This window comes from Hyperoodon ampullatus (genome assembly GCF_949752795.1).
Source record: "Hyperoodon ampullatus genome assembly, chromosome: 19".
Taxonomy (NCBI): Eukaryota; Metazoa; Chordata; class Mammalia; order Artiodactyla; family Ziphiidae; genus Hyperoodon; species Hyperoodon ampullatus.
Genome location: NC_136932.1, coordinates 11,098,765 through 11,126,298, shown reverse-complemented (window position 1 = coordinate 11,126,298; position 27,534 = coordinate 11,098,765). Strand labels below are relative to the sequence as shown.

Below are 27,534 nucleotides of genomic sequence, written 5' to 3'. Positions count from 1 at the left end.
ACTTTCGTGGGCAGACACTCAGATAAACATGCCGAGCTCTGGCTGAGCAGTCACAGGACTCACAGCGAGGAAGGAGAAAATAGATCAATTGGTTTGAGATAAGTGTAATTAGGCCTAGAGAGATCTAAGGTCACAAAGCTGGTTTCAGAACTAGAATCAAAACCTAATTTTGACTCCAAAATTCAGGGTTTTTTTCTATTATTTTATGTTGCTGCTCTATAGGATGTCACTATTAAGTCTGAATTCTGGTCATGAGTTATACCACTGATGACCAGAATTGAGTAGACTTAGCTGACTGGATAGGCTAGCTTCTTTCTCCTTCACCTCTCCTGCGCTCCCCTTTAGGAATTGCATGCTTGACCTTTCCAGAGAGGGAAGAGCTTCTGAGACACTCAGTTGCTTTCTAAACTAACAGACCTATCTCTTCAGGTCCAAGATTACTTAACATTTTGCATCAAAAGGGGGTTTCATGAATATGACCGGTGCCAATTTATAATACGGGATAAGCAAAGATTCAACTTAAATGCTGAAGTTTTTGAGAAAAACTCTATTAAGATAACTTGTTCTCATGTTGATGTAATCTCTCATCATATTTTATTCTACTCAGAAAGCTTTGACATTTTAAAAAGTTATTTTAAAAATTTTCTAAAAATGTGATCAATTTACAAAAGCCTCAAGGGAAGAACAGACAAAATTAGCCCAGCACCATATGGTAAGACAACTGTAGACACCAAGAACAGCCTAGAAACAATTTCTGTACCTCAGAATCTAAGGCTTTTGTCAGATCAATATGATAAAAGAAAGCCATACCTCCTATGTACCAACAATAAATTTAGGGCATACGAACAAGAAGGCACTTTGGCCTGCACTGTGAAACACGGAGGTAATGAATACCCTCTGTGGAGTTCATATTCCTAAATAAATGCTTCTTTGTTTAGGATATCCACTGGCTTCCAAGAGATTTTCTAAGGCAGAAACCACTGAAATAATCCAGTGAGAAATGACCACTACAACTATAGCTGAGCCAAGGGATAAAAGATGAGCTAATCCATACATTTAGTAACAGATGTGGTCTTCTTACCCCTGACACCCAAGAAGTGGCAGTCCCAGGGTGACAACAGAGCAGGAACACCATCCCATCCTTCTCAAAATATTCCAAAGTATACTGATGTCTGGAATTTACTTTGAAATTTGTAAAAAATGATGTGTGGTTAAAGAGATGGGCAGATAGATATGTGATAAAAATAATAAAATATTAATGATATAATCAAGGCAAGTAAACGAGGGTTTACTGTCAAATTGTCCTTTTTTGGGGTATATCCGAAAAATTTCCTAATAAAATGTTGAAGGAAAATACACAAAGAGGAAAAACATTCCAACAGGGTATACAAATAAGACAAGCTTTGGAAGGCAGTTTTTAAAAGAAATTTAATAACCACTCAAGACTCAGATCTGTGTGTGCATCTCTTCAATGCAAATTAGGCTTGTGACAGACACATGAATGCTCTCTAGGAAACAGCCTCTGTGAGGCCATCAATACGAATAATTCTATATCTAGGCTTATAGAGAAAACTGACCTTTCTTTAACTATGGTAAAGAGTAAACATTTAAAAAACAAACAAAAGTGCATTAAGGCTAACAGACCAGCTCATCCAAATGCAAATATAAACAGCTGCAGCAAGAGGAAAAGGGGAAGGGGAAGTGGGGGCAAAAGACCTCTAACTGGATTTAGACTAACGCATATTTACTCATGGAGAACAACTATGAATCATCTTAGAAGAAGTCAGTCACAGGACTGGCAGAAGAAGGGGTGTGTGTACTACAGACAAAGGTCTGGTGCAAACAGGAGCAGAGCTGTATTTCCTCCCATTCTTCCATTATGGCTGCACAGCCTAGCCCGGAAGCACCTCTGTTCCTCAGAACAAAAGATAATTTCAGGCTTATTCTTAGGGTTCAGGCCATGCATGCTATTCCCTACACAGAGCGGAGGAAAAAAACATGTACTTCAGACAAAACCTGATATCACTTTAGTGCCAAACCTAAGTCAAAAAACATGCTTATTTTTTCCTCAAGTATATTTATTAAACTGAGGCAGGGCTCATTTGTCTACTGAGTTTCTAGAAGACTCATTCTTCCATTTACAAGAGTCAAATCTCTTTAGGATCTTTTCCTTATTTATGGCACTCAGGAATAGGACTACAGTCGGCAGGTACTCCTACCCCAGGAAATGAGTTTTGGAAGAATGTAAAGCGATTTGAAGCAGGTCCTAAAAAAACAATCTAAAGATAATAGCTTGAGAAATGTTCATTCCAGATAACTTCTGTTTAAAAAAAAAAAAAAGATTAAATAAAGCAGAGTCACTTTTTGGGTGAGCGGGGAAACATAGAGCAGGGTGGGTAAAACTGTGGACTCAGAGCCAGGATGCTTCAGCTTGTATCCAGTCTCTGTTACTTACGGGCTGTGCAACCTTAGGAGAGTGACTTATGTTCTTGGTATCTCAGTTTTCCTTATCTTTTTTTTTTTTTTTGCGGTACGCGGGCCTCTCACTGCTGTGGCCTCTCCCGTTGTGGAGCACAGGCTCTGGACGCGCAGGCTCAGCAGCCATGGCTCACGGGCCCAGCCGCTCCACGGCATGCGGGATCTTCCCGGACCGGGGCACGAACCCGTGTCCCCTGCATCGGCAGGTGGACTCCCAACCACTGCGCCACCAGGGAAGCCCTTCCTTATCTTTAAAACAGGGATAACCATGACATGTGAGGATTAAAATGAGTTAATACATGTAGTGCGCCTAGGACAGAGTCTGCTGGTTAACTCTGGTAGCTGCTACTACTATCCACATGATCAAGCCAAAAAAGAAGCCAGTGCAACCTAATCACCTCCCTCCCACACACATTTATTTAAAACAAACATAATGAAAAGGATATTGAGAACATACTAGCTCTCTTGGAGCCCTCATCCCTTTGAGTTTCTGACTTATGTCCCTTCTCCCTTTCACCCCCACCCCCCTGCAACATTTTGACTTGCTATCTTCACTTCCACAGCGGTAACTCATCCTAGCCTGGCTTCCTCCCATGTTACTCTGTTGAAATTGTTTTAGGTAATGACACTAAAGACTTTCTAACTTTTAAGTCCAATGAATTATTTTCAGTCTTTATACTTAACCATGCTTTAGTATTTAACACTTCTAATGAATCCCCACTTTTTGAAATACATTCCCTTCTTGGGCTTTACATAATAACACTTTCTTCTAGTTCTTTTTTTTGGTCCTCTCTTCCTGATATATCTTTAATGATTCCTCCTCTTCTGTCCATCCCTAAAATATTTCCAATCTTAGGTTCTATATTTTATTATTTTTTCTTCTTCATGATCTCCCTGGGTAATCTCAAAGGAACAGACTGATGGCTTTTATAAACCATCTAAGTGGTGATGGTTTACATTTCTGTTCCAGATCCCATTCCTAAACTCCTGTATAGCATTTCCAGCAATTTACAAGAGTTATCTATGTGGATTTCCAATAGATATCTCAAACTTAAAATGTTTAGAACTAGAGTTATTTTCTCACTCACCTTAACCTATCCGTTATTTTCCATTCATTATCTCAGTTAATGAAATATCATCATCTGCCTGGTCTCCCAAGATAGAAACTTGGGACTCACCAGGATTTCTTCTTTCTTGACCTTTACATCTAATTTGTCACAGGCCCTATCAATTATTCTTGAGGAATATCTCCCAGATATAATTCCTGTTTTCTTTTTCCATTCCACTGTTACTTATAATGATATAATCTTTGGAGGTGTTGCCAGATTACTCTAAGCCTCAGTTTTGTTATCTGTAAAATGAGGATAATAAGAACATCTATCTCATAAGGCTAAACAAGAAAATGTACATTAAGTTCATAGTTCAGAACCTAGTTAATCCTCAATGAATGACAGTCATATAGTTCAGATTCTCAACATCTCTTGCTTTTTACCATGTACTTAAACAAGCTTTTAATGAATAACTTTGCATTCCACACATCCCTCCTGTATACAGTCATCAATGATATGTATCTGATATAATCATTTCAGCCCCTACACTTCTACCCTCATATCTCATCAACTTACCCTACCACAATCACCCAACCTAGTAAGTCCTTCTTAACTAGGACAGTTCTTGTCACAGGGTATGTACACTTAATAATGTTTAATAAATGAATTAGTGAATGAAAACAGTGAATATGAATTTTCCATTCTTAACTGCAGGGAAATGTTTATAGACTTGGCTTTGGTAGGACAGCAGGGCTACAGGAAAACAGTTATAGGATGCAAACCAAAGTCTTTGAAAATCACTTGAACCATACTATGATAATAAAAAGAAATGAACCATTTGTTTGACACCTTTCAGGGATAAATTCCTGTTTAAAGGCTACTGTCATAAACAAGAGGGCCATTAAGTAACAAGACATTCAGGGAAGAAAAACTGTTATTTTCGAAGCTCTGTACACATCACAGGCAAGGCCTGGATGCTGGCCAAGACACAAACAATCATATTCCTACAGGAAGCTGGGGGAAGGGAGAAAATGTGCCTTAGAGCTAGTGTCCAGAGAGAACAGGATATATTTTTTTTAAAGACTAGTTTTCCTTTCTTTTAGAAAAGTTACTGAGAAGGCTGAAGTCACATATATCCACTTAGTAACTAAAGTCTTGCTAATGTGACATGTGGGATTTATTCTGTGCAAATAATAACCATATTTTACTTCATCATTATAGGTAAATATGTATTTTAGCTTACAGAAAACCCAATTCTAACTCTCAAGCCAGTCATTTTCTAAGGAGAGATGGGTTGATGCTCTGGTTCATTTCATCTATAATTTTCTTTTAAAAAATCTGACATGGGGCTTCCCTGGTGGCGCAGTGGTTGAGAATCTGCCTGCCAATGCAGGAGACACGGGTTCGAGCCCTGGTCTGGGAAGATCCCACATGCCACGGAGCAACTAGCCCCGTGAGCCACAATTACTGAGCCTGCGCGTCTGGAGCCTGTTCTCCGCAACAAGGGAGGCTGCGATAATGAGAGGCCCGTGCACCGCGATGAGGAGTGGCCCCCACTTGCCACAACTAGAGAAAGCCCTCACACAGAAACAAAGAGCCAACACAGCCAAAAATAAATAAATTAATTAATTAAATTAAAAAAAAAAACACATAAAAATCTGACATGAATTTCCACTTCTGGCGAAGGAGAAACAAGGACTAGATTTGCCCTCCCACCTAAAACAACTCCAGAACAAACATATAAAGCTCTAGACAAAGTATATGAAATGACGGTTTTCAAGGCACTAGACACAGGTAATGAAAAATAGTAATCCCTGAGAGATGAAAAACAAATGAGGTAAACCCTATGCCCATTCACAACATTGAGAAAATTTTCAGACCACTATGTAGGGAGGGAGAGCCCAGTCAGATTCTGGCAGACTCCCTTAGTTGAGTAGACTGAGCTGAGAATCCAGGGAGACCAAGGCAGCCACTGTTCAAAGAACAGAGTACTGGAAAGGAAAGAGCTTACAGAAATAATTCTGGAGGCCTGTGGAGAGTAACCCTTGAGTAATCAGCAGGATAATGATTAGCACAAGTATGAGGATTGGAGACAAGAGTATCTGCAGCTTACATAGGGCCAGGAATAGTGCCTGTTCCTACCAGCCAGAATGGAAAACCTCACAATGCACAGGACATTGGATAAATCCAGGAAGACCTTGACTCAGCAGTATAGAATAATGAGACCTGTAAATATTGTTCTGGTTCTACTCAACAAATTTTAAAGGCAAGACCCCAAATTGATCATACTGTTTCCAAATAAGTAAGTCACACTCCAGAAAAAAGCTGAAGAATATTTATAGGAATACAAAAATATCCAACACCCAATAAGGTAAAATTCACAATGTCTGGCATCCAAATGAAGATTATCAGGCATGCAAAAAGAAGCAGGAAAATATGAGCCATAATTAGGAGAAAAACCAATCAACTGTAACTGACCCAGAACTGACACAGATGTTAGAATTAGCAGAGAAAAGTATTAAAACCATGACTATATTCTATCTGTTCAAAAGGGACATGGAAGATACAAAAGACCCAAATTGCGCTTCTACAGAAAAAAACATCAGAAATGAAAAATACACTAGATGTGATTTGTGACAAATTTGACATTACAAAAGAAAAGATGAGTAACCTTGAAGACACAGTAATAAAAACAATGCAAGGGCTTCCCTGGTGGCGCAGTGGTTGAGAGTCCGCCTGCCGATGCAGGGGACACAGGTTCATGCCCCGGTCCGGGAAGATCCCACATGCCGCAGAGCAGCTGGGCCCGAGAGCCATGGCCGCTGAGCCTGCGCTTCTGGAGCCTGTGCTCCACAACGGGAGAGGCCACAACAGTGAGAGGGCCGCGTACCGCAAAAAAAAAAAAAAGTCATTAGAAATAATAAATGAGTTTAGCAAGGTTTCAGGATACAGGAGCAATATACAAAAATCAATAGTACTTCTATGTAATTGTTCACTAGCAATGAACAATTAGAAATTGAAACAAAAAGCAATACTATTTATAATAGCATAAGAAATATGAAATACTGAAGGATAAATATGACAAAATATTTTCAACCTCTGTACATCTACAAAACGTTGCTGAGAGAAGTTAAGGAAGACCTAAATGAATGGAGAGATATATTATGTTCATGGATTGGAAGACTCAACATTGATAAGAAGTCAATTTTCCTCAAATTGATCTACAGATCCAATGCAATCCCCATCAAAATTCCAGCAGGATTTATGGGTAGAAATTTACAAGGTTTCATATGGAAATACAAAGAACCTGGAATAGCCAAAACAATTCTGAAAATGAACAACAACATTGGAGGGTTAACAATACCTGATTTTAAGCTTTATTATAAAGCTACAGTAATCAAGGAGGTGTGGTATTAGCATCAAGATAAGACAGATGAATGGAAGAGAAGCAGTCCAGAAACAGATCCATACATATATGGATGACTGATTTTTGACAGTGAAAAGGTGCAAAAGGAATTCCATAGAGGAAGAACAGTCTTTGCAACAAATGATGTTAGAACAGTTGTATATCTACATGCCAAAAACAAAAACCCAAAAAACTTTTGATACATATCATGCACCGCACCACATACAAAAATTAACTCAAAATCAATCACAGACCTAAACGTAAAACCTAAAACTGTAAAACGTCTAGAAGAAAATACAGGAGAAAATATTTGTAACTTTGGGTTTGTCAAAGAAATCTTAGATACAACACCAGGAGAACAAGCCATCAAAGGCAAAAATTCATAAACTGGACTTCTAAAAACTTCTGTTCTTTAATAGATACTGTTAAGAGAATGAAAAGACAAGCCAAAAACTGGGAAAACATATTTGCAAAAGTACCCATCTGATAAAGGACTTGTATCCAAATTATATAACAAACTCTTGAAACTCATTAATAAGAAAAGAAACCATCCAGTAAAAGGGGACAAAATATTTGAATAGACACTTCACTAAAAAAGATATTTGATGGCAAATAATCATATGAGATGATTAACAATAAGCACAATGTTGTACAGCAGATCCCTAGAACTTTTTCATCTTGCATAACTCAAACTTTATACGCCCAATCAACAGCAACTCCCCATTTTCCACTCCCTGCAGGTCTTAGCAACCATCATCTGGCAATTAGTGTTTATATGCAACTGTTTCCCATCCCTAACACCCCAGTGTACTGAACTATGTACAATAAGCCATAGTATTGCTATTATTATATTACCTAAAGCTTTTTATATTATATTGTCTATGACATAGGATAGCATAGTGGTTAAGAGCACAGGCTCCAGAGTCTTCCACATATGAAATGAATCCTTGCACTGCCAATTACGAGACCTGTAACTCTAAGCAAGTTACTTAATCTCTCTAAGTCCCAGTTTCCTTACTACCACCACTTGCATCAAAGAGTTGTGAGGATTAAATAACGTTTAAAGCTCTTAGCACTGGGTCTATAAAGAATAAGAACTCCAATAAATGTAAGCTATCATTTTTATCTGTTTAAAAGTGCCCCATTCTCAGCATCTGTCTTAGTGTTTTAAGAAGTCTATTGTATTCTATTAATGTGAGGATAAAAAAGGGAAAAGGCTTATTTGCCTCTGGAAAATAATACTTTGAGTCTTTGAAAAACTTGTATATTAAATTTCAGCTTTCTGACGTTGGTCTTATAGAAAAACATTTGTTGAGAAAAACCTGGAATCATTGCTGAGTGGAATTTTCAGGAAGGGAACAATGATCCTTGAAAAACAGTGGAAGAAATAGGGAAAATCCAACTCTCCCAAATGCTGCTACTTTTTACATGTTTCCTCACATTTAATATCTCAAAATGTGGGGAAAGTATAAAAATGGTAAAGCTTTTAAAATGTGAAACATCTGATAAAAGAACTATATAACTATGTCAACATAGTTTTTTTTTTTTTTTTTAAAGAAGATGTTGGGGGTAGGAGTTTATTTATTAATTAATTTATTTTTGCTGTGTTGGGTCTTCGTTTCTGTGCGAGGGCTTTCTCTAGTTGTGGCAAGTGGGGGCCACTCTTCATCGCGGTGCGCAGGCCTCTCACTGCTGCGGCCTCTCTTGTTGTGGAGCACAAGCTCCAGACGCGCAGGCTCAGTAGTTGTGGCTTACAGGCCCAGCTGCTCCGCAGCATGTGGGATCCTCCCAGACCAGGGCTCGAACCCGCGTTCCCTGCATTGGCAGGTAGATTCTCAACCACTGCGCCACCAGGGAAGCCCTCAACATAGTTTTGTGCTATTAGATTGTTGGTCTTGAAGGTGAGATTTTTATTGGGGAATCAGAACTGGCTAATTACTTGAAATTTAAGATTAAACTTTTTAAAAATTAATTAATTAATTAATTGGCTGCGTTGGGTCTTTGTTGCTGCACGCAGGCTTTCTCTAGCTGTGGTGAGCGGGGGGCTACTCTTTGTTGCGGTGCACAGGCTTCTCATTGGGGTGGCTTCTCTTGTTGTGGAGCACGGGCTCTAGGTGCGCGGGCTTCAGTAGTTGTGGCACATGGGCTCAGCAGTTGTGGCTCGCGGGCTCTAGAGCACAGGCTCAGTGGTTGTGGTGCACGGGCTTAGTTGCTCCACGGCATGTGGGATCTTCCTGGACCAGGGATTGAACCCGTATCCCCTGCATTTGCAGGCGGATTCTTAACCACTGCACCATCAGGGAAACCCAGATTAAACATTTTAAAAGTGAACACTCAGTGATGAAATAGCTATGGCCCTACAAAGGAAATTCTCCCATGCTATATTTTATTAGTATTTGGGGAAGTTATTACATAAAAAATCTTTTATTACATACTGCAAGATTGGAACGCTTAGATCATTTTACTGAATCAAAAATGTTTTACAAAGTGTTACCTAAATAAATTTACTGGCATTATGGTTAGTTTAATAAGATTTAGTCACTTTTGGAGAAAATAATGATAGAAAGATTAACTGGGAAACTATTCTTTAAATCTAATTTAGATCAAAACATAAAAATGGCTTAACAGTTATTTTTCTTTATTGCACTTAAGGCATTTAAAAATATTTTCAGTGATTTATTCTTGCAGAACTAGATATCACGATTAGAATTTCTTTCATGTTACTCCACAGCCTTTAAGTAGTGTGTTATTTAACGCAAGAGGTCAATACGTGCCCTGTTAGAAGATTAAATGATTTATAGACTCTTCTCTTTCCCAAAGGCTAATTTTCCCTTTCAGGTCTTGTGGGGGAACTTTGTTGTACATTAGCCACTGTTTGGGCTTTCAAATTTTAAGACAGATTTATCAACTAAAGCTGGTTTATATAAAAACCAGATCTGTGTACTGATCTGGAGCTACTTTAACAAGTAGTGATCTGCTTTAAAAAACTACAGCTAGACTACTCCAAAAAGTATAAATCAGTTTCTAGCAGACAAAGACATCCAGTTTGAGTACTGCATTTTCAAATTTTAGGGTACTTTGCAAAAGAGCTGGCTGGAGGTGAGAGGATCACCTCATACAACTAAAGCTTACAATCTACCCTAATATTTATATATAGGCAGTTATGTGCATGCAACTTTATTTCTGGATTTTCGATTTACCTAAAAAGAAAGAAATTTAATCTTGTAAAAATAGAACAGTGAACAGTGAGATAGAAAAGACTGATGGAAATATTCCCTTGTAAATGTGAGAGCTAGCCAGGCAATGATCAAGATGACTAAGCAGCCTCAGGGATGTGTGACTCAGTAGGCTAATGCAAGATTATTAGCTTCATGACATACATCTTAGCCATCTTCAGAAAGGATTCAATGTTTTGGAGAAGTAGGGGACTCACAAATGGCATGAAACACTGACTTTATTTGATAAAAATTCAAGTTTTTGCTTTGACAAAGCCAAGTTAACTGTGTCAGGGTCAATTTTACATCATTTCTGCCAATGAGTCAGACCATCATTTGCACATTCGCCCCCAACCTAGTATCTATTAAAGCAGCTATTAACTAAATCCAATGCCTGTGAATGGCCATTTATGTAATGGGATTTAGTAAAAGTCCTAAGGAAACCAACACATATTGAGAAATGAAGTTTTAATTAGGAATGTATAATCTCTTTAAGCAGAATAGTGTGATTATGATTTCATATCAGGCAGGTTCCAGAGTCTTATCAATAATAATCTGTTGTTAATTTACCCCAAGTAGCTACTATTCAAAGTCATTATGCTATGATTTGCTTTGTGTACTTTAACTTCCCCTGATTCCATTTATATATTCTTTCTTCAGATTTATTACATTTATCCATAAAAACCAACATCCTCTTCTTCCCTTTTACTGGACAGTAAACAGTTTCTTTCTTTATCTGGGTAAAAAGAGATTCCATTAAGGTGGCCAGAGAGAGTGAGAGGTTTCAGGTCTAGCATGACTCCACATTTACACAAGGTGATTAAATTAAAAACGGACCCTGAAAATAATTTTTAAAACTTGACTTAAAAACTTTAAGATTTCAGGGCCTCCCTGGTGGCGCAGTGGTTGAGAATCTGCCTGCTAATGCAGGGGACACGGGTTCGAGCCCTGGTCTGGGAGGATCCCACATGCCGCGGAGCAACTGGGCCTGTAAGCCACAACTACTGAGCCTGCGCGTCTGGAGCCTGTGCTCCGCAACAAGAGAGGCCGGGATAGTGAGAGGCCCACGCACCGCGATGAAGAGTGGCCCTCACTTGCCACAACTAGAGAAAGCCCTCGCACAGAAACGAAGACCCAACACAGCAAAAATAAATAAATAAATAAATAAATAAATTCCTACCCCCAACATCTTAAAAAAAAAAACAAACTTTAAGATTAATATCTGTCAAGGACATTAGGCTTTGGGACTTAAAAGGCACATGTAGTACGTTAGCTAGCTGTATACTCTGCATTAGGACACAATCTACTGTAACTATTTTGTCATTAGAGCTCAAGCTCTTGGATGGTTGACAGCTAGAAATCTACTGACTTGCTGCACTAAGATCCTGGACAGTGCACTTATGTGACCTCCTCCCCACTGTTGGGCTGGGTCTCTGGAAACATCAATTTTGGGAGAACAGCTGTTCAAAACAGCTGTCTTGAGAAGTAAAAAAAAAAAAGACTTTTTACTAATGAAGCAAATGTTAATGTTAATACTCAACTTGAAGATCCAAACTGTAGCTCATGGGTTACCTCAGCAAATTCTGCTTCAGCAGTCAAAAGACTATTATTATGATCAAACAACTGCAGTTATTATTAAGATAACTGTTAAATGAACTATGCCTGTACTATTAAACCATGTTCATGAATAACTTCTAACCAACTCTCAAACTACACTTTTCTACATTTCTGTAAACAGGCTGTGTGATCCTTAAAGGCATAAAACTTATCTTCAGTTATAATGGTATCCTCTAAACCACTCTTTCTTAGTGTGATCTTGGGACCCCTGGGGCTTCTCAAGACACTTTCGCGGGTCCACAAAGGCAAAACTATTTTCATAATATTAAGAGATTATTTGTCTTTTTCCACTCTCATTCTCTCACAAGGGTATGGTGGAATTTTCCAGAGCTTACATTAACACATAATGGGTCTACTATTAAAAAAAAAAACAGGTATTTTAACAATTTATCAGTTCTAATTTAATATGGTAAATATTAATCAATATAACTCATATAACACAAGCTTTTTAGGGTCCTCAATAATTTTTTAAGGTGGAAAGAGGTCCTGGGACCAAAAAGTTTGAGAACCACTGCTCTGAACAAAATAGTGCAGGACTGCCTGTATGAGCGCCCAATAAATGCTTGCCATCCCTTCATATATTAAAGTGATTTTACTTCAGATAATCTCTGTACTTGAAATCAGTAATTTAGTACCCACTGGATATACTACAGGGTACATGACCATTAACTACCTTCTTCTGAAGATCCAGGGTCATTTAAAACCGGAATTGTGATTTAAAACCTATTTCATAGGACTTGTTTGAGTTATATTTTAAAATACAGAAAGATATACTTCTAATGTAGAAAGAGATACCTTAATGTACACTAAAAAAGGTTTTCAATCACTTTATTACTTTTTTGGGGTAAAGTTGTTTTACTTCAATCATAACCAGAGTTAGCGGAAGATATAAAACTGAAATATGACTGCAATTTGTATGTTCCTTAAAATAAAAGTAGAAAACATGACGTGACATGATTTTTTAAAATTATACCAAGAAAACAATATGATTCTGTTTCTATAGTAAAGTGTACTGTTTTGGATATAATAACCACAAATTATAAAGGCTTGCCAAACAGGTCTACAGAAACACAAGGAAAATCTGTCCAAGTTTGCTTTCCTTTCTTGCTAATGTCTAAGCTACAGAGTTCATTTGTAAATAGTAATCAAGATAACATGTTTTTGAGGGAAGGTTATTGTCTAGGGCCTCAAAGTTCTAAATTAAAGTATGCTAATTTTAGAAGATAAAATACTGCTTACTAAACACCCTGTCTCTTATGGATTAATACACTCAACTGGATGGCATGTTCCAACCCTTTGGACTGCTAAAAGAAAACCTCTTGAAAGAAAAGACAACTTTAAGGAACTGAAACACTAATACCATAGCACACTCATCAACAGACAAACTCCATCTTTAAGTATTAATGTAAGCAGTAAGTTGAAACCCTATCTGCAAGGGATATGAAATTAGTTTTGTTAGGAATGCATTATTCAGGTGGAGAGCTTCCTAAAGATTTAGGTATGCTTTGGAAAAATCTTTGGATGCACTTTGGTTTTACTGAATGTTTAGGCTGAAGCCTAGTGAAATGGAAAAGATTTTCATTGTATTCTATACACAGCTGATATCTATGTGTAAACATCAAGCTCACCAGAATGTATCTGTCAAAGACCTTACTAAATCTTTAGATACTGGAAGTAGACATGTGTCATCAAGTATCAATAAAACCCAACATGAAGAGTTCTCAAAAATACATAGCTGAAATCTGTCATTAATTTTGTTTTTGATGTCATATAAAATCCATTATTCAATGACTAGCAAAGCAGAAAATAAAATCAACAACGTCAGTATGTTTTTCAGTAATGCAATGCAAGGTGATGCCAATGTGGCAGATTTTCAATCAAATCTGAAGGTCTATATAGATCAATAGTTGTATCCCATCTTCTTTATTATGGTTATGCCTTCTGGTCATGGCACAAATAATTTAGTTGGTCTTTGAATAAATTTATTCAGGCTTTGGACATAATCAGTATAGCAGCACTAAAGTAATACTTGACATAATTCCACTTTGTGGGATAAGCAACTAAGATGTGGCTAACTGAAGAAACAGCAAGCAGGATGGATAGGATTGGGAACTAACACCATGACTGAGGCCATCAACTCACCACTGTTGATGGGAGGTATGGTAATTGTAGCAATACAACTAATTATTTTATGCTCCTAGTTGCCGAGCCATCAGTAAAAAAATGGTCAGCATAATGACTTCCAGAATGGACAGCAGGCATGTTTGAGTCCCTTCCCGTGTGAGTTATGCATGTGGCACTACACAGATTAGACTAGGGCACAGGACAAGGGGTGAGGAGAAGAGCAAAGCAAAGATTCAAATAATCTATAAGATAAAATAAATAATGCACCTGATGTAGTAGAGCTATGGATTACCAGATACTAGAGAAAGCAGACCATCTGTTAAGACTATCACAGACAGTTTGGTTCACTTGAACAAACAAGAGGCACAAGCAGAGATACCAATAACAGGCCTCTCAACTAGACTGTTGTTATAACAAAATGAAAAGTCTTCAAAAATATCAGGTTCCTGACTGCAGAAGCATGTAGCATGCACAAAGGGTGTAAAGAAACAGGTGTCTGAATGGGAAAAGGGTAAGTTGTTTAGATGTTGCCAGGACAGGACTAGAAGCACTAAAATTCTAAGAAAATAAAAGTACTGTATGTCACTAGAAATGGCCACTAGAATGTAAATGAAATGCATTCTCTAGTGAAACAAATTAGCAGCATCAAGTTCACCTGCAATAGGGCTAGGGCTGAAATTGGTCAACAATTACTTCTAAAATCCAGGACCTTAAAAAGGTTATTTCCCCCATCAACCCCAGCCCTTTCCACTTGTTTTCTTTCAGAATTTCAAGGAATCAGTGCTTCCAACTGTTGGTAATTACACTGCCTTTCTATGATGATGAGTACAACGTATTTGTGTTCATCTTTCTCTCTAGATTCAGCAGAAATGAACTGGTTACACGCTCACTTAAGGGAGGCCTAAATAGGTGTGGAAATTGGAAACAAAGGAACTTTTTGCCTACTGCCCATTTCCATTTTCCCCTGGGCATCCCCATGCAAAGCCCTCTGTGGTTCTAACCTCTTAAATCCTGTTGTGTGCGAGCACCGGCCATGCTCTGTCTTGGCATTCGAAGAGAAGTTCTCAAAGGTGTATGTCTCTGCTCATCCAGGTAAGCGAGGTCCTCCAAGTGGGTGGAGCTTGTGGCTGATAAGACAGAAGAGTTTAGTCAGAATACCTAAGTTTAGAAAACTGTCAGTTCGTCTGTATCTCCAGACTTCGGAATCAGAGCAGATACATTCACTGAGAATTTGCTCAACTCAAAGTCCTCATCAGTGTCTGGAACATGTGCCAGGAAAACATGTCAAGAGTTGTCTGCGGCTCCTTCACTACTATCAAATGCCTGAGCTTATAGAGAATACTAGCAACAAGTTGGCAAACACATTAGTACCTGACAACAAAGATTATTAGTTTCTGCTTCTTTTGGGTCACAAATCCCATTTGTATAAACAACATCAGTGGAGGAATCTGTTCCAAATTATATTAAGCTATAAAAGAACCACGAAGCTCTATTTTCAACATTTCCTATTCACGGTAAAGAATGAAATATCCTAAAAACAATTTTCACATGTGTGTATATATATGTATATAATGGAAAGGCAGGCACCTGGGACAATGGACAGAGAATTGCCAAATAGCATTTAGGGAACTGCCAATGTCCATGAATTCCACAGAACATGTTGTTGCTCTCTGAAGATAAAAGTCAAGTAACAGTGGCTTCCCACTGCATCTATAAATCCTTTAACCCCTAACCTAGCCACGAAAGAGAAAGAGAAAATGGCAGAAGATGGGGGTAAAATGGCACTGCTACATACTGAGAGCTATTGAGTCCAAGAATCAGGAAGTGCTGAAGACAAAAAGCTTTTAACAAAAAGGAAAAAAAAAACTTCCATCAGAAAATGGTTATTTAGAGCTCATACGTGATTAATTAAACCGTTAATTCAATCTGTTGCCAATTATGTAAGATACTGTGCTGGGGGTTAGTTCAGTAATTCCATGACAATAATTTACTGAGAGAATCCTGTGTGCCAGGCTCTGTTCTTGGTGCCCTCGCTGGCTTCATTGCTAGTCTACCCCTGTGACAATTTGGAGTGGGTGAAAGGAAGCAAACTGAGATCACTCTTGGCTGCTGAGCTGCAATGAAGAATTGTCCACATCCTCAGTCAATGTAAGACACAACAAAAACATAAAGAGGGCTATGATAAATGGCACAAAGTCAGTTACAAAGTGCCCCATGAGCTGAAAAAGAGAGAGAAAAGATGGAGAAAATCGAAGAGAGGGAGAGGAAGAGAGAAAAGAATAAGAACAAGTGCAAGAGACATATATTGCCCTCACCCTTCAATTACTGCAATTGTCTTATTTACCTGGATCTACTGGAAACCCACACAAAAGACATTTATCCAAATTATACATATAGTTTCTATAAGGAAATAAAAGTCTTTGAAAGCTAGTCCAGGGAACTTATACCAAGAAAGGGAAGCCAAATGACGCATGACATACCAGAGAGAGGAAGAGAATAAATATCAGAAGAATAAAAGATAATCTCGATTTCTGCATTCTGAAATTAAAACTATCCAGAATAGGTAACTTTCTAATCTCTTATTTAAAAACATTGGGGACAATTACACCATCCCCACTGGTTCTAATTTGGTTCTGTGAATTAGTTCTTTCTTATGTTTCATACAATCCCTCCTGTTTTAACCAAAGTCTATTTTCTTTTGCTAGGTTCTTTATCCATATGTGTGTAGCTACCAAAAAAAAAAAAAAAAAAAAAAAGGCGGGAGGTGGGCAGCCCCCAGAAGTCCTGTCCCCACAGAGCCCTCCTTGGAGCTCAGAAATATTAGCATCAGCTGAGCATGGCCCCTTCACAGAGATGTTTGTTTCAGCTTTGTGGGGCCTCTCCTCCAAGCTTCTATGGTTTAATCATCCCAACCTCTTCTCGTTTACAGGCTCAGAAGTGGTAGCTGCTTCCTGAAGTTGCTAAGTCCATGATATCTCAGTGTTCTCTTTTACCTTTTCAGTTCTTTAAAACCTAGTTAACAATTCTTTATATATAACATCTTCTGTTAAAATATCTGTGTGGTTTCTATCTCCTGGCTAGCCCCTGGCTGAGATAGCAAATAACAGCAATTCTTTTACTATGTGATGTTGATAATAAAGCAATATCACAGAACGCAGATGTAAAAGATGTTTTAAAGGCCATCTAGACTAGAGGTCGGCAAACTATGGCCTGTGGATGAAATCTGGCCTGTCGCATAAAGTTTTACTGGAACACAGCCTTGCCTCTTTGTTTAAATAGCTGTTTACCATAGAGTTGAATAGTTTCGACAGAGACCATATGGCCTGCAAAGCCTAAAATACTAGCTGACCCCAATCTAGTCAGATCCCCTCCTTTTACAGTTTAGGAGACAGTGAAGTCATTTATCTACAGTGACTCAGTTATTCACTGGAGAGCCAGGTCTGGAAACCAGCTATCTTAACTCTCAATCCAGTGAGCACTATTTGCATTGTACCCTCCTCTCCTTTTAAACCTAAACAAATCTAATTCTTCTTAAAAGGCTTATTTTTCATTCCTTCTTCATCTTTGTCACTTTCCCTCAATTCTCTGTTTTTTTTGGCTTCAAAGAGCAGTGATCAAACTTGGGCAATAAAGGCATTGCCAATGCATAGTAAGGTGCCCTGCATGTCACAGACCAATAAATCTCTGCACTTCAAAGTTTTCTGCAGTAAGAAACAAAAGAACAAAAGTCCAAATTTGTTATTTTTTTAATAAGAAAAATACTTATAAGTTACTTTTTAAGCTGATAAACTGAAGAGTAATATGAAAAGACCAATGACAATGAGAATTTTAAATTTTCTTTTATTCACATTAAAACAAAATTGAAATAAAAACTGTAACAGCTGGATGAGTGATAGAAATTTCTGGTTATCATTATGGCAATATTAATGGTACACTATATGATTTTAAAGCAAGGTTCTAGCAGGGTACTTTTACTAAAATGGTTCTATATGCTAACACACTAAGATGGTTTGATATGTTTTAGTAAAAAGAATATATATTTCATTAACAGTAGCCAGAATGATCTAGAAATACACAACATGAAGTAGAGCAAAAAGCTTTGTTAAAAAAAGAAGCCTAAACTCTTTCCTTTTTATATGTTTTATCCATCTATGAATCTTTTAAAGATTAAACTATGGGAGATCTATACTTGGAGTATAGATTTAAATTAAATAACAATTACATAATCCATTTTAATTTCTTTTCTTTTCTTTTTTTTTTTTGTGGTATGCGGGCCTCTCACCGTTGTGGCCTCTCCCGTTGTGGAGCACAGGCTCCGGACACGCAGACTCAGCGGCCATGGCTCACGGGCCTAGCCGCTCCGCGGCATGTGGGATCTTCCCGGACCGGGGCATGAACCCGTGTCCCCTGCATTGGCAGGCGGACTCTCAACCACTGCGCCACCAGGGAAGCCCGAGAACTACATTCTTTCAGAGTAAATCAGAGTGCTCCGCACGTAATGCTCAATACAGAACTAAATTCCAGGCTAGTCTTACTTAGATTTAGAAATCTGTCTGGCTCTATCCTCACCTTCCTCATTGCGCTGCTTAATGTTTAACAGACATCACTATGGTAGTATGCTTGGCTCCAATGATGTTCATAAAATCTTTCTTCAGGTACTGCTGATCCTTTACTTTTTTCTATAACACATATCACTTTCTATTGTATTGAATACTATATAAATTACTTATTTATTCTGTTTATTTTACTTTCCCTGGTGAGAATGTAAGTTCCACGAGGGTGAGAATCTTTGTTTTGTTTATTGATGATTCTCAAGTGCTTAGAAGAGTGCCTGGCATATATAGCCTATGCTCAATAAGTGCTAATTCTAATGACTAAATAATTGTATTTAACATACACGTTGTGTTTTGCCTATATTTAAACAATCAATGAATAACAAATTAGGTTTTGTCTCACTGGGTTATCTGAAAGTTAAGGGTGAAGGAGGTGGCTATAACAACAATGCCTTTTACATCATCATCCCATACAAACACCAGTGATAGATCTATAGGGACACATATATTCCCACCTTGTAGTGCTACTCTTACTGTGAAATTGTCCTGGCAATTTTTTGAGATAATTCTGTCAAATTAAATCAATACTATAATATTTAATGAACACTTTTTAGATACAAATATAAGAATTAATCAGGTAAGTTGAAGTGAACTGATGAAATAGGAAAAACAAATCAACAATAAAAAGTTTTATGTAAAAAGAAAATGCTTTAAAAAAGTAAGCCCATAAAATCTATGTCTTTAAAAATCCTTGTTTTCAGAGAAGGAAGAGGGAAGTGGAAAAAGGGAGCATATATTTTTTTGAGATTTCATCAGATTGGAACAGCTGACTCATTTACAGAACATTTAACTGACATACTTTTTGAATTTAATACACAAGTGGGCAGGAAGAAATCCAGCAGATGACATTTGGTACAAAACATTCCAGAGGCAACTCTGTATTATAGAGTTTGGAATCAGTGTAAATTGTTTCTTCTTATATCAGTTGCCACTAATGCAAACAGATTTTAGTAGCACAACTGCCATTCTGGCTGACCTGAGCAGGGAGCCTGGAATGACACTTTATGTTTGCTACAGCCTGGGCAAGAAGCCACTCTGCTGTTCTTACACCCTTGATTCATAAAGCCAACATTCTGACTGCAGAAAAGCTCATTTCTGATTTTATTTTTTTTGGTAAAATCTTTATTACAGTTTCCGATTGGATTCATTTAAATCCCCCAGGATTCCCATTTTGCATTTACCTGATTCTTAAGATCCTTCTCTTAGGAAAATGTGCAGCTCCAAACATTAAGAAGCAGATGGTGAGAGTTTATATTTTAACTGACTTGTGTTGTTTGCATGTTTCCCTGATAGACTCTTCATTTTCACACAAAGCACTGAGGACAGCTGTTGTAAGCGAACATTTCCTGCTTCCCATATCCCTCCAATTCACTGCCAATCTCATTTTAAGACATCAAGGATGACCACAGACAGCCTACTCTGATAATTTCTGCCATGCAACCACAAGTCCACAAGGGTTCTCTGCCTCCTTCCAACACAACAGGCTTAAAAATATGCAATAGTGATTTACATTTTGAAAACAGTAAAAGACAGTTTTTATTTTTTCATATTTTACAATTTTAACTTAAAGGTGCATAAACTTCTAAATTTATATTCAGAAAACTGAGCTGCTCCAGGAAAAACCCAACCTTTAAGGCTAGACTGCCAAAACTCACCTTTAATCACTTCATCATTCAAGATAAAAGTTTTTATGTTTTCAGTAAATAGTACTATTTTCATTTGTGGTATATGGAGCTTTTAATTGGTACACTAACTTTAGACTTCACTTGTTTAAGAATCTTTATGTTGCTAAAGGTATATAGCTAAATCTAACTGACCAATATATTTATTCAATCAGACCTATTTTAGTAATCAATAAAAAGTACACGATTGTTTAAAAAATTTCATTACATATGTTACTTCAATACATTGCAGTGAGTTAAAATCTCAGAAAATATTAAAAAAATAAATCACCATAAACATTTTATAGTGCTGACTCCATTCCCTGAAAATAAAAGTGTTATAAAAGCCACACATCCTTTCCAATTCTCTTTAAAATCAAGAATTATGGAATAACATAGACAGTTTTACTCTTCAGAGTTCAATCCAGCATCAGCCTCATATAACTCCTTGACAATTTCCTGGTCGTGACAAATGTGGTCCTGTAAAGATGCCACAAAGCTCAAGCTAAAGAGGATGCTTCTCTTCCCCAGGTGGGGAGAAGTCTATAACACAGCAAGGACCAATTAAACAGTTAATCCCCTAGGTTTTTAAAAATGTGATGAAAATGGTATTTTCATATCATTATTCAACATTAATTGGTCTCTAAAATAAATATATCACTCATACTGAGATAAAGTTTAAAAAAAAGAAGGAAATTTAAAAGCTGAGTTTGAACAAAGTCTTTTATTATTGGCATTCATCACCCCCCCAACCCCGTTCATATGCTTAGAACAATTTAATAAGTAAAATATACTGACTTTTTTCCCTATTTCAAACTCATCTCATATTTGAAATCCTTAATCATTCCTGTTCACCAAGGAGATTTCAGTATTTGATCTTCCCCCAGCTTGGGGAACCACTTCTACGTACATTAGAAAGTAAAGGAAAACATATATATCTAGAGCTAAAATGAGAAGAGAGTACCCTCCTGAGCTAATACAATTTACTTTAAAAACTGATTTAGGTATCTAATCACTTAAGCTACCAGAGATTGTGGTCTTATCAAATATTTACACACATTATACAGTTAGCAGGTGAAAGTAATTTTGTCTTTCTACATTCTGGAAACACTTTCAACCTACACTCTATAAATTTTGAAAATAATTGAGTCATTTGGTTTACCTTCCTGCCTCTGTGTGAGGATCTGAAACCATGGTTTCCAGATACAGATACATGGTTTCCCATACAAACTACTCCTTGACCTATGACTTGCCCTGTAGGCAATAGCAGGTCTGTTTGTATTACATTCAACATTGACAAGAAATAATTCTCTGATGAAGTATTTTGTTCAACATAGTCAGTAAGTGTTCCTCCAACAGTAAAAAATCCTATTCTCCAGGGCAGATCTATTGAAGAAGCATGACCAGTACTGCTTAAGAATCTGAAAAATCTCTGCTAGCCAGAAAGGCCAGTGTTATGAGATGACCACTGTGATAGATGAAAAACTAATCAATAATTAAGGTTTATCGGAAGAACAATTTAGACTAATATTATCCCTTTTACTTATGTTTTAACATGAGGGAGGGTAAAAGGAAAAGAAGAAGGAAGAAAGCATTTAAGTATGTAAGGAAATATTTTTCAGTACTTGAGTTAAAATAAACTCCAATAACAAAGAAAAATCAGTGTTTTATAATACTTGATATAAACAGTTTTACTTTCTGTTAAAATGATTTAAAAATGGCACCAAAAGCATGGTCTACAGAAGAAAAATCTGATAAATTGATGTCATCAAATTTTGTGTGTTTCAGATGAATGGATAAAGGAGATGTGGTATATATATACAATGGAGTATTACTTAGCCATAAAAAGGGGGAAATAGTGCCATTTGCAGCAACATGGAAGGACCTAGAGATTATCATACTAAATGAAGTAAGTCAGACAGAGAAAGACAAATATCATATGATACTACTTGTATGTGGAATCTAAAAAACAATACAAATGAACTCATTTACAAAACAGAAACAGACTTACAGACATAGAAAACAAACTTATGGTTACCAAAGGGGAAAGGGAGGGGGGAGGGAAAAATTTGGAATTTGGGATAAACAGATACACGCTACTATATATAAAATAGAGAACCAACAAGGACCTACAGGGTACTGTATTCAATATCTTGTAATAATCTGTAATGGAAAAGAATCTGAAAGAGCATACAAATATATATGTATAACTGAAACACCTTGCTGTACACCTGAAACATTGTAAATCAAGTATACTTCAATAAAGGAATAAATATTTAAAAAACTTTTGTGTTTCAAAATACATCAATAAGAAAACAAAAAGATAAGCAACAGACTGGGAGAAAATATTTTACAAACACATCTCTGATAAGGATTTGTATACAGAATATACAACAAATTCTTACAACTCAATAATAGGAAGACAGACAGCCCATAAAAAATAGGTATTTCACCAGAGAAGATATATGAATAGCTAATAAGCAAACAAAATAAGCACAACATCATTAGTCACTAGGAAAATGCAAATTAAAAACCACAAGACAGCATTTCACATCTGCTAGAATAAGCATAATAAGAGGTAAGACAATAACAAATGGTAGACGGGAGGTGGAGAAACAGGAGTCTCCAGACATTGTGGGTGGTGCAGTCGCTTTGGAAAACAGTTTCGCAGTTTCTTAAAAAGTTAAACATAAATTTACCCTATGATCCAGCAATTCCAATCCTAGGTATCTATTCAAGAGAAATGAAAATATATATTCATTCAAAGGCTGGCACAAGACTGTTCATAGCAGCAGTATTCACAATAGCTAAAAAATGGAAAAAACCTCAAAGTCCATCAACTTGGTGAATGGACAGATAAAATGAGGTACAGACGTACAATGGAATACTATTTGCAAGAAAAAGGAACAAACTTCTGATACACCTTAAGTAGATCATCCAGTTCTTGAAGCTATTTGGATATTTTTAATCAACACTAAAAATAGGTATTTCTTCAAAGATCTAGTGATATCACCTAGGACTGCTATTTCTAAACCAAAGACAAAGGAAAACCCTTTTAGAAAGACAAGAGCTTAAATATATACTTTATATGTATTTTAAGTTGAGATATAATTTATATACATAGTGTACATAAATCTTAAGTATTTAGCTCAATAAATTTTTACCTATGTATACACCCATGCAACCACCATTCAGATCAAGATATAGAAGGCTCCTTTAATTGATATTCCCACCAAAGGTAACCACTACTTTAGTTCTTCACCACAGAAGTGCCATAGTTTTGTCTGTTTTTCTGAACTTTATAAAAATATACATACTTCATATAGTATGTACTCTCCATGAGGTTGTCTATAGCAGTAGTACGTTCTTTTTCATTGTTGTACACAATTCATCAAGACTGTTGATGGACATGTGGATTAATTTCAGCTTTTGGGTATTATAACTAAAATTGATATGAACATTCTTATATTTGTCTTGTGGTGAATATAAGGACTTATTTTTGATGGCTAGTCTATGCAGGAGTGGAATCGCTAGGTTTTAGGTAACATGCACATATAGCTTTATACACCTTTAACAGATCTTGCCAAGCAGCTTTACAAAGTGGTAATGCCAATTTATTAATATACCCCCATCAGCAATGTATGACAATTCCAATTGCATTACATCCTCACGAACACTTGGCATTGCCATTCCTTTTAATTTTTTTAGGTATGGGTATAATAGCATTTCATTGTCAAGAACTGTGAAGGATCTGATGTTTTATCCTACTAGTAAGCTAACAAGCCTGGATGCTTGAGGAAGAAGACATGAGACATCTAGGTCATAGATGAAAGACAGTTTATTACTCAGAGGAGTAACAGTAGCCACAGTATCAACACTGTGTCAGTTATGAGCCCCAATTCCCACAGGGTAATACAAAGAGGGCTCGGTGCAACTTGCACGTGCAGATGGTTGTATCGCAAGAGAGACCCTCTGTGCCTATAGACTAGTTTGCATTTTCTAGGATTTTATATAAATGTAATCATATAGTATGTACTTTTAAAAAATCTGGCTTCTTTCACTCAGCATTAACTATTTTGAGATTCATACATGTTGTTGCAGTATCAGTTCATTCTTTTTACTGCTGGGTAGTATTCACTGTAAAGATATGCTTAATTTGTTTATCCGTTCACCTGTTGATGGGCATTTGGGATACTGACAATTTGTGGCCATTACAAATAAAGCTGCTATGATTTGTGTAAATCTGGGTAAGAACATATGCTTTCATTTCTCTTGTATAAATCTTATTGATTTTTGACCTCACATGTCTCTTAACATATATTATGATCACATGTAGCTATATAATATATATTACGTATATAATATATGTATAATATATATATTTTAAAGAATCATAATATTAACGTTTTACTAAGAAGAGAGGGGAAAGTGGCTTTTCCTTTTATGTTTTTTGTTTGAATCTGAATTTTTATTTTATATATATTATGTAATATATATGAATCTTTAATTTCTAGAATATGTCAGCAGGAACCACTGGGCAAGGAGATTATAGCTCATTTCTTGTTTTGTTTTCTTCTTTATATCTCTCTGTATTAAAAAATCTAAAAAATGTTATTTTTTAAGGCAAAAAAGAAGAAGATCTCTCAAGCCACTCTCTCAACTCCATTGATATAACCTGGCAATTCAATTCACTATAATTTTGCACAATACCAGAAGCTTTTAACTATTTTCTCTAACTCCAGGCTTTTGCCCTCCAGTCTATCTTATAAGGGATGGATATGTACAGTCATTCTTTTGAACTGCAAATGTGATAATATGGCTCCTGTTTAAACTCACTATCAACAAAGTAAACCCAACATAACATCAGAGTGCATAAGGTCTTTGGCTTCCCTTTCAACATCATTTTCTACCATTCCTTCCATATACTCCAGGTCCTAGTCATGCAGAAATACCAATTATATGCCAAGTTCTCTAACTTCTTGGTGCCTCCTTCCTCTTTCTTCTCTTAGTCCTTCTAGTGAATTCTTATTTGTCCTTCTCTGTGATGTTTTCTGTTCTTCTCTACCCTACTTTCCCCTTTGCACTTAGATTCTTCCTTCTCTGTGTTCCTATGGTACTTTATAAATTACTGTATTATAGCATTTATCACACTGTAGCCGAGTAGGTTACCAAAACAACAATGGATGTCAATTAGAATTCCCTACTGTAATTCTCCAAAAGAATCTTAATATTTGCTTCAGTCACTGTTCCAATGGATATGCAAAAAGTTACTGAAGTACAATTGTAGCCACAAGTATGCTGACGACTACAAACAGTAAAGTTGCTAAATGGCAGTTTGCAAAAAATATACCATGAGAGGTAGTTAAGAAGTCTGAAAAATTCACAAATTGAATTCTAATTCCCTAAAAGTTGACCAAAATTTAAAAGATTTTATTAAGTAACTAGAATAACAGCGCTTACAAGATAAAATTCTAAATAGACAAAAATCTTACAATCCATATAATGGAAGAACGTACTCTTCACCTGATAAAATACTGCTTGCTTTTTAAAGTTTTTTAAAAAACATATTTCAAATTATATTTTTACCTGGTGATTAAAATACCTGGTATAGAAACCTGGGCTCTATACAGTCAATTTCTTCAATATCTGTTAGTTAGAGAAATGTCTGATAACTTATTGATGCTTCTGACAGCTGCCTTATGCCATTTTCTAGAAAGCAACAGTGTTAGAAACCTTTAGAGACAGTGAGGGATGAATCATATCTGTCTAATTAGTCCTGTACAACTTTTTGTAAAACCTAAAGTTAGTTTTTGCATAGGGTAAAATAATGAATCTTTACAGACACTTATGCTCAAGAAGGGAAAAGTATTTTATAATCTCTTCAGTGAACTAAAAAGAGAACAAAAGAAGCTTATACCTCTGTTTCCTACTAAGTGCTCAGTATTCTTCTCAAATAACAGAGCCAGAATTCTCTTAGAAATCACTGCAGCTTAGTTAAGAAGTAAATTGGGATGTACCATTAAGGTTGGTAGCTATATTTTCCATTTTTATGTAAGCAAGGATTTAAATGCTTCTCTTTTGGATAGACTGAATTTGCCTCGCAATTTCTCATAAGTTATAGCATTCTAGGATTCTAAAAATGATGTCATGGTTGGGGATCATCATATTTAAAAGAACCCAGGAGAGAAAATTTTCTGTCATTATATAAAAGTGAATAATCTTGAAAAATTAATATTAAAATTTTCTGCAGTGACTGATCTTCCAGATGAGCCATGCTCCTCGTAATCACATCTGATGACAGATGCTGATGGTCTCCAGAGGACAGAACAAAGAGTAATGGTTTAGAAAAGGTACAGAAGGGAGATGGGAAAGGCAAGAAGCATCACACCATCATCTGCGTAACAAATAATTACATCTGGAAAGAGCTCTTGACTACAATAAGTATTTTATTATCTTGTGTCAGTGAGATAAACCCATCCTGACACTCATCAGGCAAGTAAGAAAGACAAACATAACTTTGATTTTGTAGCACGGACAAAGTCCAGATGATGATGCATTTTGAAAATGTCAGAATGCCCAACCATTCTGCAAAAGTCCTGGTCTGAATTATTAAATAGCAACTTAGCTGTATTAAAAATATCCCTTGACGTAGTTCTGAACAGCTGCTAAAGAAAAATGGCTCCATATTCCAGCCACTTATTGTCTGTATCATCCCCTTATGACTGAGACTGCTAGTGGTGTTTGAGTTATTCTTTAGCAATGTAGGTACCTGATGATTCTACTATGGTAAGATAGCCAGTGTATTGTGAAAATACTGAGCTCTTCGAATGGGGAAGTTGAATTCTTGCCTGCTTGTCACTCTCTCAAACTATAGGTGATGTTTCTGGTAATATAAATTCTACTGAAATATACTTCAATTTAATAATGTTTTTCATTCTTTATTTTGGCTGCACAGCACAGCTTGTGGGATCTTAGTTCCCTGACCAGGGGACGAACCCAGGCCCTTGGCAGTGAAAGCCCAGAATCCTAACCACTGGCCTGCCAGGGAATTCTCAAATAATGTTTTTTAAAGCTAAAGCTTTTAAAATCTAAAATCTCAAATTGAAATCCTTTGCAAGGCTTCTGATATGAGAAAAGACTTTTAACAGTTTGACAATATACTTTATAGGTTCTCTTTTTGATTTTATGTGTTTTTATTTTATATTTATATTTTGGTTTTCTTTTAAGATTTTTTTTGATGTGGACCTTTTTTTTAAAATTTTTTTTTAAGTTTTTATTGAATTTGTTACAACACTGCTTCTGTTCTATGTTTTGGTTTTTGGCCGGAGGCATGTGGGATCTTAGCTCCCTGAGCAGGGATCAAACCCGCAG

At 36.6% G+C, this 27,534-nt stretch overlaps 1 protein-coding gene across 3 annotated transcripts in view; it reads right to left on the bottom strand.

The window, feature by feature from the left end:
* The window catches only part of TANC2 (tetratricopeptide repeat, ankyrin repeat and coiled-coil containing 2), a gene marked incomplete at its 5' end in the record, with an annotated part of 320,220 nt that overhangs the window by 97,431 nt on the left and 195,255 nt on the right, over positions 1-27,534 (bottom strand). For all 3 annotated transcript variants that reach the window (XM_079726110.1, XM_079726111.1, XM_079726112.1), the window contains one exon: positions 14,891-15,016. In XM_079726110.1, the coding sequence (XP_079582236.1) occupies positions 14,891-15,016 (126 nt within the window). The remainder of the gene's footprint in view (positions 1-14,890; positions 15,017-27,534) is intronic.